At 39.0% G+C, this 14,412-nt stretch overlaps 1 protein-coding gene across 1 annotated transcript in view; it reads right to left on the bottom strand.

Annotated features, from left to right (window-relative positions):
- KNTC1 (kinetochore associated 1) overlaps positions 1–14,412 on the bottom strand; it is a 65,859-nt gene that overhangs the window by 5,795 nt on the left and 45,652 nt on the right. The window contains exons 44-56 of the mRNA XM_068989955.1: positions 13,615–13,704; positions 11,799–11,970; positions 11,654–11,712; positions 11,307–11,523; positions 10,043–10,116; positions 8,729–8,939; positions 8,501–8,610; positions 6,167–6,213; positions 4,701–4,779; positions 2,768–2,886; positions 2,253–2,388; positions 1,501–1,596; positions 1,016–1,072 (exon numbers count right to left, since the gene is read on the bottom strand). Coding sequence (XP_068846056.1) covers positions 1,016–1,072; positions 1,501–1,596; positions 2,253–2,388; positions 2,768–2,886; positions 4,701–4,779; positions 6,167–6,213; positions 8,501–8,610; positions 8,729–8,939; positions 10,043–10,116; positions 11,307–11,523; positions 11,654–11,712; positions 11,799–11,970; positions 13,615–13,704 — 1,467 coding nt within the window. The remainder of the gene's footprint in view (positions 1–1,015; positions 1,073–1,500; positions 1,597–2,252; positions 2,389–2,767; positions 2,887–4,700; positions 4,780–6,166; positions 6,214–8,500; positions 8,611–8,728; positions 8,940–10,042; positions 10,117–11,306; positions 11,524–11,653; positions 11,713–11,798; positions 11,971–13,614; positions 13,705–14,412) is intronic.

Here is a 14,412-nt window from a genome sequence, read left to right on the forward strand (position 1 = left end):
TGTGAATTATATCTCAATAAAAAAGGAGATCTGTACGTGTTAATAGGAAACAATCTTCAACATATCATCGTTACATGGAAAAAAACACTTCAACTATAATGTGATTTAATTTATATGTACAAAAATGAATACATACACACACACACACACAATATACACATGCACGTATATATACACCTGCATATATGATAACAGGAAAACTCTAGAAGAGAACAAAGAACAGTAGTCACTCCTGGGGAGATTATGAAGGGAAGTAGTAAAGGAAAATTTTCATGTTTTACTTAGCATATGTTCTAAGTTATTAAACTAAAAATAAAATATACATTTTTGGTGGGCTATGGTCCGTAGGGTCACAAAGAGTCAGACATGACTGAAGTAACTCAGCATTCATGTATTATATATTATATGTATCACATATATGTACAGTGATTGTGTATGTAACAACACATGAAATTCAGAAAAGATGGATCAGACAGGGTTTCTGACTTTAGGAATCTTCAAAGTCCAAGATGGGCAGTCACATGTGTGATTAAAATAATTTATACCAGGACTTTCCTGGTGTCTGGTGGTTAAGAATCCGCTTTGCAATGCAAGGAACAGGGGTTCTATCTCTGATCAGGGAACTAAGACCCACATGCTGCAGGGTAACTAAGCCCAAATGCCACAACTATTGAGCCCAAATGCTGCAACGAAGACCTGATGCAGCCAAATAAATAAGTTAATAAATGTTTTTAAAATAAATAAATTATATCATGACCAGTGTTATAGTTGAGCCCATGTGTTTTAAGGGCATAAATGGAGATGTGAATCATGAGGCCTAGAGGACTGGGGGAAGTGATGTCTTGGGGAAGGCAAAGTTTGAGCTGAGTATTCCTGGTCCAGGCACCATTTTAAAGGAACAGAACCCTGCAGCTTCACTGAGGAACTGACTACTTAATCCAGGGTACCTGTGAGTCACAAGGTCAGTGAGTCTAAAGATTAAATTCTATAATATTTATTTTAGAAAACTACATACCTGCCACAGAGGATAGATGCTAGAAATGGCTGTTAAAACCTTCCTTAGATAAGGAATCTGAAAAAATAAAACAGAAAAGTTCTGAAGATTATCCAAATAAAAAATTCCAAAGTCCAATCTAGGAGTCTGAAACTTTCACAAAGAATATCAGGAAAATGTATCTTCTCTGAGGGTCGCCAGAGAAGGTCACCTATAAATCCACAAACATCAAAAGATGTCAGGGACTCTTCTGTTTGTTTCTTTTTTTTTTTTGGTGCCGAAACCCGGGATCGAATTCTGTTTGTTTCTAATGAAATTTATGTCAGTTTTGAGACTACACTTTCTCTGGCCTCATGCCATATTCTTTAAGTTGGGCATGAACCAAATGAGAGTGAACATTTTCTGCATACATCTGTTCAGTAACAAGTATCAGTGCAAAATGTTTAGGAGGTGCTGCGCAAAATCTTTAAAATATACCGCAGTCTAGGGCACTGAGTTTTACTTACCATATTGAAGCCAAGAAGCTTTTGCAAGAGTCCATTCCAAAGCTTCAGGTCATAGATTTTGTATTCTAAACAAAGCTCAGTCACCAACTTTACTGCCTGAAGCAGGGGAAAAAAAAAAAATCATACTTTGTTTTAAGACACCAGTAAATTCAACCATCTTTGGAAAAGGTAGGATAGCTGAAGACAAAATATGCTTACAGCCAACCTGTGTCTACTACCTAATTTCAATGAAGACCCTCATCTGTCTAGGGAAAGAAAAAAAAATTATTTTTCTTTCTCGATGTTACGGACTCACGAACAGCATCTCAGGCTCCTCCTCCTCCCCACTTTGTTTCTTGCGTCCCAGAACAGTTTGCCTGTTGGCCCCATATCCTTCCTGTCCTGGGTTCCAGCTGCCTCAGAGACTGAACTCCCACTGGTAACTAGAAGGAAGAGGAATAAAATTTCCTGCACAAGGACAGTCTGTCTAGATGAGGACAGACAGGCTTGGGGGGGATTAAAGAAGTGTTCCCCCCACCACCCCGCCCTGGAAGGAAGGGATGGCTTCAGGCCTTAGGCTTTTGGGTGAGAGGTAAGGCGACTTCCAAGTTGCTATGTCACCTGCCAGGAGAGGAAAACAGAAAAGCTCTCAGAGCAGCAAACCTGTTCAGGAACCAAGGGTTTCTTTGGATCTGTCTTTCAAAGATCTGAGTGGTGGGCAGGCAGCATCTGAGAGGATGGAGGCCGCCACCGCAGGATCTCAATGTACATACCATGGGTTCGTGGCTGTGGTTTTTCCAAAGACCCTTAATCATTCCTTCTTTAGGGCTGTTGCAAAATAATTCATACGTGATGGGGATATTCAGCGCCTCAAATGATGCCAGAAAAGTTATACATTTCAAGTAAGATCTGGAAAACAGAGGCAGGAAATGGGAATCTCCTCACTAGCCACATTTACGTTTAAAATAAAAGCCAACACTTAGAAATATTGGACTGGTCTATTACATGTCTGTTTTAGGCTTCTAAGATATAGTCAAGAAATATTAGAAAGAAATCAACTGGAGGAAAATGAAGAAAACACTCAGTTTCTGAAAGTCTCAAAGATTCGAGAGAGACAAGATGTTCTTCAGGGCCTATCTCCTCTCTGCCAGAATAAGGACTCTCAAGACAAGAGCATCTTGTTGACATAGCCCCCTCTAATGCAATATTCTGAACTAAGACGCTTAAAAGCTATGGTTCCAAAGAGTGACCCGTTTTCTATTAACACAATTTTTAAAATTCCACGTACTTCACTTCTTCGATGGATTTTTTGAAGAGAGATTCTATCGTTTCCTTGTCAGCCAGATAGAGGAGACACTGCAGGGCTCGAGTTCTGTGGGCGAAAGTGAGCTGGTGCATGCTGAGCATCTGTAAGACCAAAGAGGTTTCAGAGCTGCACCTGTGGCTTCTAGCTGGGTGACTGAGCTTCAGCCTAGGTGACATGAGCCATATTGGTTTTCAAAAGATTAAAGCCAGGAATTCTCTGGCAGTCTAGTGGTTAGGGCTCTGCACTTTCACTGCCCAGGGCTCAGGTTCAATCCCTTGTGGGGGAACTAAGATCCCTCAAGCCATGTACATGGCCAAATTGGGGGTGGGGGGGGAGAGAAAGATTAAAGTCTATGTTTGCCCTTGGGGGAGCGGGTTCAGTGGTTCTCAAATTGTGTTCCATGGGACCCTGCCTGGAGGCTGAAGGGTTCCTCACAGTCTTTCAGAAAGAACAGGGTGAGAACCACTTTCATAATAATACCATGATGGACTCTACCATTTACACTTTGTTAATACCGGTTGGCCAAAAAGTTATGGTTAGGTTTTTCCCATAAGATGTTATTTAACATCAAAAACTCGAACAAACTTTTGACCAACCCACTATGTGCACTCATGCTGCAAAAGCACTGGTGGGTAAACGGTAGGAACGGCTGTGACAGCCGCCGCATTCTTCACATTTTCAGCACTGAAAACAAGAGAGATGTCCATAAGAGGGTTCTTGATGAAGCAGTAAAAGTTCATTTTATTAAACCTCAACTCCTGAATATATAACTGAGTTCATGTCTGCATACACGTTATTAATTAATCAAAATGTATTCATTAATGTCTACGTGACACAATAGGAAGTCCACATGTCACAACGCGGTGTGATGATTTTCTTAGGGAAAGGCACTTGTATGACTGAGCTGGGAGCTGAAGCTGGTACTTTTCAAGGAACATCATTTTTACTTACTTGCCAGGATAACTATCAGATAAACTAAGATGCCAAGAGAAAGAGGGATTTCCTTCCCGCAGCTTGTCATCAAGGACAAACGATCAGCATCTTAGCCTTTCCCTCTTTCTTCCTTCCATCCTTTGACCTACATCTTTCCCTTTCCCTCAGCTCCAACTGCCTCAGAGAATACTTTTTTTTTTTTTTTTTTGACCACGCCCTGTAGCTTGTGGGACCTCAGCTCCCTGACCAGAGAGCAAACCTGAGCCTTCGGTGCTGAGAGCGCAGAGCCCTAACCTCTGGGCTGCCGGGAAAGTTCCCCAGAGAACATTCCTATACAGACAAGCCTGAAGGTCAGTCACATGTTTTTACGGATGAGGGGAAGTTCTGACTAGTTAAGAGTTTAGTGGGGAGGGGGTGCGACAGGTCAGGCAGGGCTTGGAGACCAGGGTGGAGACTTCTCTCAGGCCTGCTGGTTGGGAGTCCCTGGTATTAGGAATGTGACTGGGGGCTTCCCTGGTGGCTCAGACAGTAGAGGCTGCCTGCAATGAGGGAGACCTGGGTTCAATCCCTGGGTCGGGAAGATCCCCTGGAGAAGGAAATGGCAACCCACTCCAGTATTCTTCCCTGGGAAATCTCATGGACAGAGGAACCTGGTGGGCTGCAGTCCATGGAATTGCAAAGAATCGGACACTACTGAGTGACTAACACTGGACCAGGGTGTTAGGACAGTGAATGTGGATAACCCGTGGGAACAGCCAACAGTTGTACCACTCAGTTTGCAAAATAGGATGTTTCTGCAGCCAGCACTAAATGGAACTCAGCAGATACTACAAACCTCATCTACAAAGTAAGACAGAGTAGTTCGAGTAAGTACAGAGAAAGCATTATGTTAGTCATCTGTCAATAGTAATACATGGGGAAAAAATGTTAAGCTGAGATATGAGATACAAAGATGAGTTTAAACCAAGTTTTTAGAGCTTACGGTTGTGGCTGATGTTGCAAAGATGAACAGCATTCTTGAACTATAATCAATTGGACGAGACAGAAGGAGATACAGGACTCTGAAAAAATATTTATTACATTTAGATTTTAATTTAGTGACTGATTAGCAAAACAAGAGATTTATTATCCATAGAAAAACAGCATCAGACAGCCCAAACAAAGGCCTGAAGGGCTATGGGTCAAGGCCACTGTTTACTTTTCCCTTTAAAGGATGCTTAATCTGTTCTTGGGTTCCTTCACAGCTAAAGAAGATAATAAAGACACAAAAGATAGGCCTCACTCTTCTCACCTAGAAAATGGCTAAGCAACCTCTGATAGTTTAAATCTCTCTGGTTAAGAAATTAACACAAACCATAGCTGCAAAGTACACTGAACACCACTATACATGGAAACTTGTGTTTTAATTCATAGGACCTTGTTAGTGGCACATTTTAACCTTGGGACTCAGGGAAGACTGCCTGCCTTCCCCCAGACCCCCAAGAGAAGGGAAAGATGGATCAGGCAAATTGGAGGAAGAAGGGACAGAGATTCCAGTGGGAAAAGACAGGAAGTTATGAAATTGCCATGAATTACTCTCTGGGATCTCCATCTTGGGAGTTTTCTCTATGAACTATTCCCCCTAAGCCTTTCCATGCTGGCTGCTTCAGTCAGATGCTCCAGGAGCTTCCTCTTGCTCAGACAAACGTGTTCTTGCTCTTGAAGGACTAACAAAGCATGAGGGAGTGCCCAGAGGAAGGAGAGCCTGGAAGGGGTATTAGACCAGTTCTGCCCAGATCAGGAGAAATTCTTTTCTGGGATTTATCTTCCTATATCCTCTCTCACTATCGGATCTCTAGGGCTGATGTAGGGTGTAGAGCTTCATGAGTAACCCGACCTATTGACACTTTTGGCCTACACCAAAAGCGCAAGAAGCTGGCATGCATGCCACCACTCCCTCTCCCATGCCTAAGCCAAGCATCATTAATGGATTACCATGTTTTCTGATTTGAGCAAGGATAAGTCTGCTCAAGAGAGCAAGCCATTACCAATCAGACTTATAATCAGACACCAGTGTGCCTTTCTGGGTCTCAGTCTTAGGTTAGAAGTGGAAAAGGAATCCTGGTGGCCCATATCTGAACCAGTCTAGCTTGATAGGGACAGAGAACATGTTCAAGTCTGGGGTCAGAGTCCTGGCTACATAAGAGTTTTCCTTTGCTCATGGTACATTCTCTGCTAAATGTACGAACTCACAGAGGATTCAGAAACTCTGGATCTTGGTTGTTTCTTATTTATTTGACTGGAGATATTTAAACACACTCATAGTCATGTGTCAATGAACTGATTCTTCTCAGAGGTTCTGATCCGAGTTATACTAAGAAAGCCTTTTTTAAAACCATTGGTTTTAAAATCATTGGTAAGATTCCTACTGGGGAACAGGGTGTAGACAAATAAGTAAAGGAAGAATACCTTCGTAGCGTTTCATCTTCTTGAAGTTCAAACAATTCTGATGGTGTCTTTGAAAAAGTGGATAAACAAGTTAAAAACAGAAGAAAATTGATTGACTACATAAGCTTATGAAAGTCTATTAAATGAAAAAGTCCAACATGCAAAATTATATTTACAGGAGGGGGTGTGGTGCAGTGGCCGAGTACACGCTTAGCGTGTGCAAGGCCTGGGCTTCAACTCCCAGCACCTCCATGTTTGATGACAACAAAGGGGAAAAAAAAGATTTTTAAAACAATTACATTTACAGATAAGAAATTAGTGTAACTCATCACTTTATGAGAAGATTCTTGCTTTAAAAATGGGTTTACTCAAATTCATTCGGTCAACAGATACATACTGAGTGCTTACCATGCACAAGGCATAATTCTGGGCACATGGGTTCTGAGTGAACACAACAAATATTCTTGTCCTCCTGGGGTTTACATTCATTGGGTAACTTTTAAAAGGAAAGGGCTGTGAACTGTATGAGTTGTCCATTCATTCAGTATATATTTATGGGGACTTACACAGAAATGCATTAAGGTGCATTAGGTATATAAATACAGTTTCTAGTCTCACAGGGATTTCAGTTTAGTGTTCCAGATTTATGCCTATGTTAAAACATGGGAGTTTGAGTGTCAACCGTAGATTCTATGTGGCCTGGATATGCTTCTAACTCTTCTGTTTCCACTGATACATGGTCCTTGCTCTTGGTAAACACTTAAAGCTAATGTCTCATCAGTTATACTATTTGTTTACAAATAAATTTTTTTCCAAGGATACCTGCCTAGGTGAACAGAAGAATTACAGAATTTCCTTAATTAAGTTCTCCCTGAAATTTCAGAAGAAACAGTGCAGAAAATTTTGCATTTGGATTGCTGAATCCCATCAGGAATTTATGTTAATATTATTTCTAAAAAACTGATATTATGTGTCTCCTTACGTGATACACTGAAGAAAATGTATCACCCATAGAATATTGTTGCTAAAAATCCATAACTTGAATCTAATCATGAGAAACATCAGAAATATAAATCCAGAATGAGACATTTTGCAAACCAAAGAGTCTGCACCCTCCAAAAAAGACAAAGTCTCAGCACAGATAAAAGAGTTAAGTAAAAATCATCAACAGAGACTAAGTCAGGGCTATGGGTGGTGTGGGGAGAAATTTGAAGAGAAGGATATTACACTGTCTCAAAACACCTCCCTTAGTAATTACAAAAGGAAATATAGTAACTATGTCTGAGAGAAATTGACAACAGTGTAACCAAGTTATCTAAATCCACACCCTCTGTTTGGGCAAAGAGGCATCATGTGCCTCTAAACCTCATACCTTGGGAAGGACACCCTATCACCCAGGTAACATACTGTCCAAAATGCAAAACTCCAGTCTTATCATGAGGACACAGAAAAGCCCAAGGGGAGGGGCCGCTGACAAAATAACGAGCCTGAAAAAATGTCAGTGTCATGAAAGACAGAAAAGTTATGGAACTGTTCTAGAGTGAAAGAAATTACAGACATGACAGATACAACACATAATCCAGGATTAGATTCTGGTCTCAGGGGAGAAAATTACTGTAAAGAATATCATTGGCACAACTGGTTAAACTGTAACATGGACCATAAATTCAAGTATACAAACATATACATATATGTATTTTATCAATATTGTATCAAAATTGTGTCTGATTTTTATAATTATACTGTGGTTCAATAAGAGAAAAATCTTTGCTCTTTAAATTATACTCCTAATTATTAAGGGTTTAAGGGGCATGACACATGGAATTTACTCTCAGAGGGTTCAGAAAAATGTTACGGGTAAACATATTATAGGGAGAATGAAGAAGCAGATGTGGCAAAATGTTTAAAAACTGACAGATCTGGGTGGAGGATACACAGCTATTCTTTTGTACTATTCTTGCAACTTTCCTGTACCTTTAAAATTATTTTGAAATAAAAATAATCATATGACCCTAAATTCTAAGCATAGGCCACTTCTATTATATAACAGTTCATCTGAAATCATCAATTAAAAGGAAGAATGTATCAACTATACTTCAATTAAAAAAATACTGGCAAGTGAAAAAAGAAAAGATAGACTAGCTGCAAAATAATATTTAAAGGAAAAGAAAAAGTAAACAACTTCATTAAAACTCATCAGATAACAGAAGGTATTAAAATGCTCAAATGTTCCTTCTAAGATTCTGTACTTCTAATGAGAAGTCATATCATGGCGAGACAAATAATTACCCTCCTCTCTGAGAAGATGCCACTGGCTCATACTCAACAACAGACACCATCAAAGCAAGCACTTACTTCACCAGGTTTGGCAGACGGGCACAGCCATTTTTCCAACAACATGTCCCAGACTTTTTCCAAATTAATTTCATTGACTTCAGCTATTTCTTTAGCAGCTGTGTGAATATCTAAGATAGTCAAGATAAAGAATTAAAAAAGAACCCCAAGTTTTCAATGCAAGATACCAGGGAATCAAAAGGATAATTCTCCTTGGATGGAAAGATATAAAAAGAGTTTTGCCCTCACCAGGATAATCTTTCCCAGATGAATTCTGAATTCTTTGATTTATGCTGGGATGTTCGTACAGACTGACAATGAGATGTACTGGTTTTCCGATCACTCTTAAATACTCTGCAGTGTTCAGCTTGTGGGCTATGAGCACAGCTTCCGTGCCTGATCGCCGGTACTGAACATGAAGCTTCTTCAACAGAGCTTCAGCTTTTTCACGTGTCTCATCCTTTTAAAAAATTCCAAGCAAACAGAAACTTGTTTTCTAAATCTTCAGTGAGACTAAGAATTCATCTTTATCAATCAAGGTCCCTTCCTGCCTTAGTTACAACCTTAGTATCTACACCAAGCCTCATCTTCTTTCTCCAGTTTAGGTCTCCAACCCTTGAAAACATCTATCACCAGGGTGGGCTGAAAAGGGATGCTAGAGAGCACAACTTAAATTAAAAAGAAAGTGGACTCTGACAATCCAGAGAGGTGAGATGAGGGCAGGGGAGGGAGGTTCAAGAAGGAGGGAATATATATATATACTTGTGGCTGATTCTCACTGTGGTACAGCAGAAACCAACACCATGTTGTAAAGCAAGTACCATCCAATTAAAAATAAGTTTTAAAAAAGAAATAGAAATGTGAACCTTAAAAAAAAAAGCAGAACCTGCACCCTAATGCTCATAACAGTATTATTTATAATAGCAAAGATACAGAAGCAACCTAAGTGTCCACTGAGAGAGAAACAGCTACAGAAGATATTGTGTGATGTGTATGTGTGTATTTTCCAGGCAAGAGTACTGGAGGTGTGTGTATATATATATATACACACACACACACACACACACACACACACACACATATATACACATCCATATACATATATATAAAGGAATATATTCAGCCATAAGAAAGAATGAAGTTTTGCCATTTGCAACAACATGGACAAACCTGTAGGGTACTATGCTTAGTGAAGTAAGTCAGACAGAGAAAGACAAATATTGTATGATGTCATCACTTATCTGTGGAATCTAAAAAATACACATGAGTATATATGCAAAACAGAAATAGACTCACAGAGAAAACAAACTAGTGCTTACCAGTAGGGAGAGGAAAGCTGGGAGAGGGGCATGAACTACTATGAATAAAGTAAATAGGCTGCAAGAATATACTGTAGAGCACAGGGAATATAACCCAATATTTTATGATAACTATAAACGGAGTGTAACCCATGAAAATTTTGAATCAGTATGTTGTACACCTGAAACTAATATTGTAAATCAGCTATACTTCAATTTAAGAAAGAAGCAAAGAAGGGCCTTCCATCTTACAGTTCAGACTCACCTGAGATGGAATATTCTGAAGCCACCTCTCAGCTAAATACAGGCAGAATTTCAAACTGGACATCTTGAAGGAACCTAAAGAGATAAAGAAAAGACTTAAAAGAAAATCATAATCCTTTCAAGACTATGTATTTTAGTCAAATTAGCCAGTTTTAAAACAACAGAAAGGCATACTGACTGTAAAAAAAAAAAAACAATTTAAGCAGGACAGAAGCAGACAAAGTAGGAAGCAGTCCACAGAGGGCCATCTCTTCAGCTTCTATTCCCACTCCCTAGACCTCTACATTCCTCTGGAAGTTCTCTGTGCAAGTGTGCACACATGCGTATAAGCGTTTTATCCCAAATGGGATAAGATCATATATGGAACATAATCTGCTGTTCTCACTTAATATATATCTCAGATATCTTTCCAAATCAGCTACACAGTACTCTATTCTATGAATACTCTTTTATTTTTTTTAACCAGTTTTTGACAAATGAGCATTTAGAAAAATTACTTATTTTCGACTTTTGTTACAACTGAAAACATGGCAATAAGTGTTTGTATACCTGTTTGACCATGTGACAGTGTCTAAGGTTTCATTATAGAAAGTACGTATGATTGGACATGAGAGGGTATGAGTTTATACTCAAGTTGGGCAGTGCCTCTGGCACTAAGCCCCAAGCGAGCAACATAGCATCTTGCTTAGTTCACTGGTGCCTCTTTTTTTTAATGTATTTGTTTAGCTGCTCCAAGTCTTAGCTGTGGCAGGCAGGATCTTTAGTTGTGGTGTTTGAACTCTTAGTTCTCTACACTCTCTTCAAATAGTTTTAGATGTTATCTCAAAAATACTCGAGTTGCAGCATGTGGGCTCTTAATTCCTTGACGAGGGATTGAACCCAGACCGCCTGCCACTGGGAGCACAGTCCTAGCCACTGGACCACCAGGGAAGTCCCCTCACTGGTACCTCTTTAACATATGACAGTGCTACAAGTGAGGACAGGGGGGCAAATATATTTCTTTACTTATATTAAACAAATTTTTTTAGCCATGCCATGCAACATGTGGGATCTTAACTCCCTGACCAGGGACCAAACTCCTCCCGCTGCACTGGAAGCATGGAATCTTAACCACTGGACTGCCCATACATTTCTAAGCTATCATACTTCTTCTCCTTAAAAGAAACAGAAGGAAATGAAAGAAGCATCATTTTTTTTTTTTACAAGTTACACAAACAACACAGTCAACCATCTGAAGCTCAATTAAAGGAAGAATCAATCCATACCTTCTGGGACATCCTGGGCAAGACTGATGGCGATGGCTACGGCCCACTCTGGGTTAACTATGGACAACAGGTAGCATTCGATGGTTTGAGTGATCTTGGCTATCTCCTTGTTAATCAGTGTTGAGGATTTGCCCTGTGTTAACTGCAAGAGCTTGGGCTTCAGCTTTTTTTCAAATACGTGTTTGGCTGTAGACACATACAGAGTGTCCAAAGAGAACTTCAAAAAAGGGAAAAGTTATATGACTGACTTATATGCTCACTTTTACAGGCTTGACATAAATTTTTCTGCAGAGGGGCTGAAAAAATTACAGAACAAAGATACCACTTTCACAGTTTTAACCCATTACCTTCATTAATTTGGAAACTAAGAGCAAGGTTGGGAAGGATTCTTCACTGAGTTCTGTAGCTGGAAAGGAAACAAAGATAGTATGATTTACCTATGGAAAAGGTTTTGGCTATTCAGAACAATTCAAAAGAGGTTAATGAACATACAGAGAATTTTCCAGAAGCTCTGCGCTGTGCCAAAGAATATTAGGTGAAAAGGCAGTCTAGTTTGGGCAGCTGATGGCAAAGTTATGACGTGCTCCAACATATACTGGTGTTCTAGGTCCACTGGGGGAGAAATTCTTCTGTATGACTTCAAGTGTTTCAGAAGACTTAGTGCCTGTATTAAAATAAAAAGGTTTTTTTCCTGTGAGATTAAACTAATTGTTAAGAGTTTTATGTCTAATTCTATACCATCACAGGATTCCATTCCTGGGACAGTCTCTCCTCTTAAAGATGATCAAAACCTTTTGTAGTTTTACCTTCAAAACACTTATACTATTCTTCAAAACCATAACTTTTGTGATTATTAAAGAAATTACACTAATTTCCACTGGAAATTAAACCACCACAATGCTGTTGCTGGTGGGATGTCTTAAACTCCACAGTTCGAAGTTCTCTATAGTCTCTTCAAATAGTTTTAGATGTAGCTTAAAAATACTCGATTTCACTCTAAGTACATAGGCAGTAGGCCTAAAATCAATCCTCTATGTCCTCTCTCAGGGCTTCCATAGCTTCCCAGGTGGCTCAGTGATAAGGAATATGCCTGATAATGCAGGGGACACGGGTTTGATCCCTGGGCCAGGAAAATCTGCTGGAGAAGGAAATGGTAAACCACTCTAGTATTCTTGCCTGAAAAACCCCACGGACAGAGGAGCCTGGTGGGTTACACTACATGGGGTCACAAAAAGTTGGATACGACTGAGCAACTGTGCACACATGCATCTTCTTTTAAGTTTATATCTTATATTTTGGGGGCTTGTATAACTTTTTTTTTTTTTTTTTTTTTTACTGTACCTAAAGGCTTGCAGGATCTTAGCTCCCCAACCAGGAATTGAACCCTGGCAGTGAAAGTGCTACATCCTAACCACTGGAACGCCTGGGAAATCCTTGGGGCTTGTACTATTTTTTAAATCAACCCATTTTCTTTTGATTTTTAAAAGCTAATTTGAGAAAATATATAAGCTCCTATGACCAAAATATGTAAAAGAATAGCAAGTTAACTAAAAAAAGTGTTAGTTGCTCAGTCGTGTCCCACTCTTCGAGACCCCATGAACTGTAGCTCTCGGGCTCCTCTGTCCACGGGACTCTCCAGGCAAGAATACTGGAGTGGGAGGCCATTCCCTTCTCCAGCGAATCTTCCCAACTCAGGGACTGAACCTGGGTCTCCTGCACTGCAGGCAGATTCTTTACCATCTGAGTCACCAGGGAGGAAGCCCAGTAAGTTACTGCAAGTACTCAAATAGAATTAAGTCCAGGACCTATCTAATATAGAAAGCTAAATCTGATTCTGGGTCTTACATGCTTTGGGATTTTTTTGCCAGATGACAAATATTTTTGCCTTAATTCTTCTATATCAGTCTTTTAATGGCTTTGTACTTTTGGCAAGTTTTAAATTGCCCCTGTAGAGTAAAAACTGGATTAAGATAGAACATGGAGAGGGGACTTCTCTGGTGGTTAAGACTTTGTACTAGACTCTATACTTCCAATGCAAGGGGTGCAGAGTCAATTCCTGGCTGGGGAACTAAGATCCTATATGCCACAAGGCGTGGCCAAAAAATAAAATAAGATAAAGCATGGAGAATAAAAAACTCTTTTTACTCTGTATCCCTTTAAAGAAAAGGAAATAGAGTAAAAAAAAAAAAAATGTACAGTTTCAAAGGCGCTCAGAGAACAGTTCAGAAAGACACCAAATAACAGTAATTTTTTAAAAATGATCTAAATTTAAAACATAATTTTAAAATCTATGATATATTTGTTTTACCTGATTAATATTAATGTTGGTTATCTTCTCATCAGCTCTTTCTATGACTTTCAAGACAACTTCAATCATCTCATAGTCATAGGGATCCAACTGCATAAAAACAAAAATACATCAAAACTAAAGATGTTGCCAGGCTAGTTGATGTTGCCAGTTATGTTCATTGGCACAGATTACAAATATAACACCTCAGTGCATTACCGTATTAAATTAGATTATTCTTTTAAAAAATGAACTAACATTTTCTCATCTCTAAAATCAACTTAGAATAAACACGTGTGCTTTAAAACATCTTGAAAGCTCTTTTTTAAAAAACCTGTGTGAGGCAAAGTTGGTTGAATAAAGAAAAATGTTCTTAAGGGACTAAAAGCCTAGAAAAATAAACAGATAAAAATTTTACAATTTTATAAGATTTTTAAATTAAAATTCTATTTCTGTCTTTTATGATGAAAAAATTAGAACAGGATAAAACTGACCTTTTTTTGGAAATGACATAATTAAAAGTGTGGGCCTCCCAGTAAAACCTTTTCAAAGGACTTCATTACAGCTATAATCACATACAAGCTACAAAAACTAGCTGGGTGGTATCTATATATGCTTATAAAGAGAAAGGAAATATTTCCTTTGTTCCGTTTCTGCCCACATACCATTACTTAAAAAAAACAATTTAAATGGCAACTAAATTCACATGAATAGTAACACTGAACAAAGTGAGAAGATGATTTCTATAGTGCCTATAAATTTTGAGCTAGTCTATATTATTTTTGGCTGAATTACAGACAAAACTTTAACTGAAGTATT

Source organism: Capricornis sumatraensis, chromosome 17, assembly GCF_032405125.1.
Source record: "Capricornis sumatraensis isolate serow.1 chromosome 17, serow.2, whole genome shotgun sequence".
In the NCBI taxonomy this organism is placed as follows: Eukaryota; Metazoa; Chordata; class Mammalia; order Artiodactyla; family Bovidae; genus Capricornis; species Capricornis sumatraensis.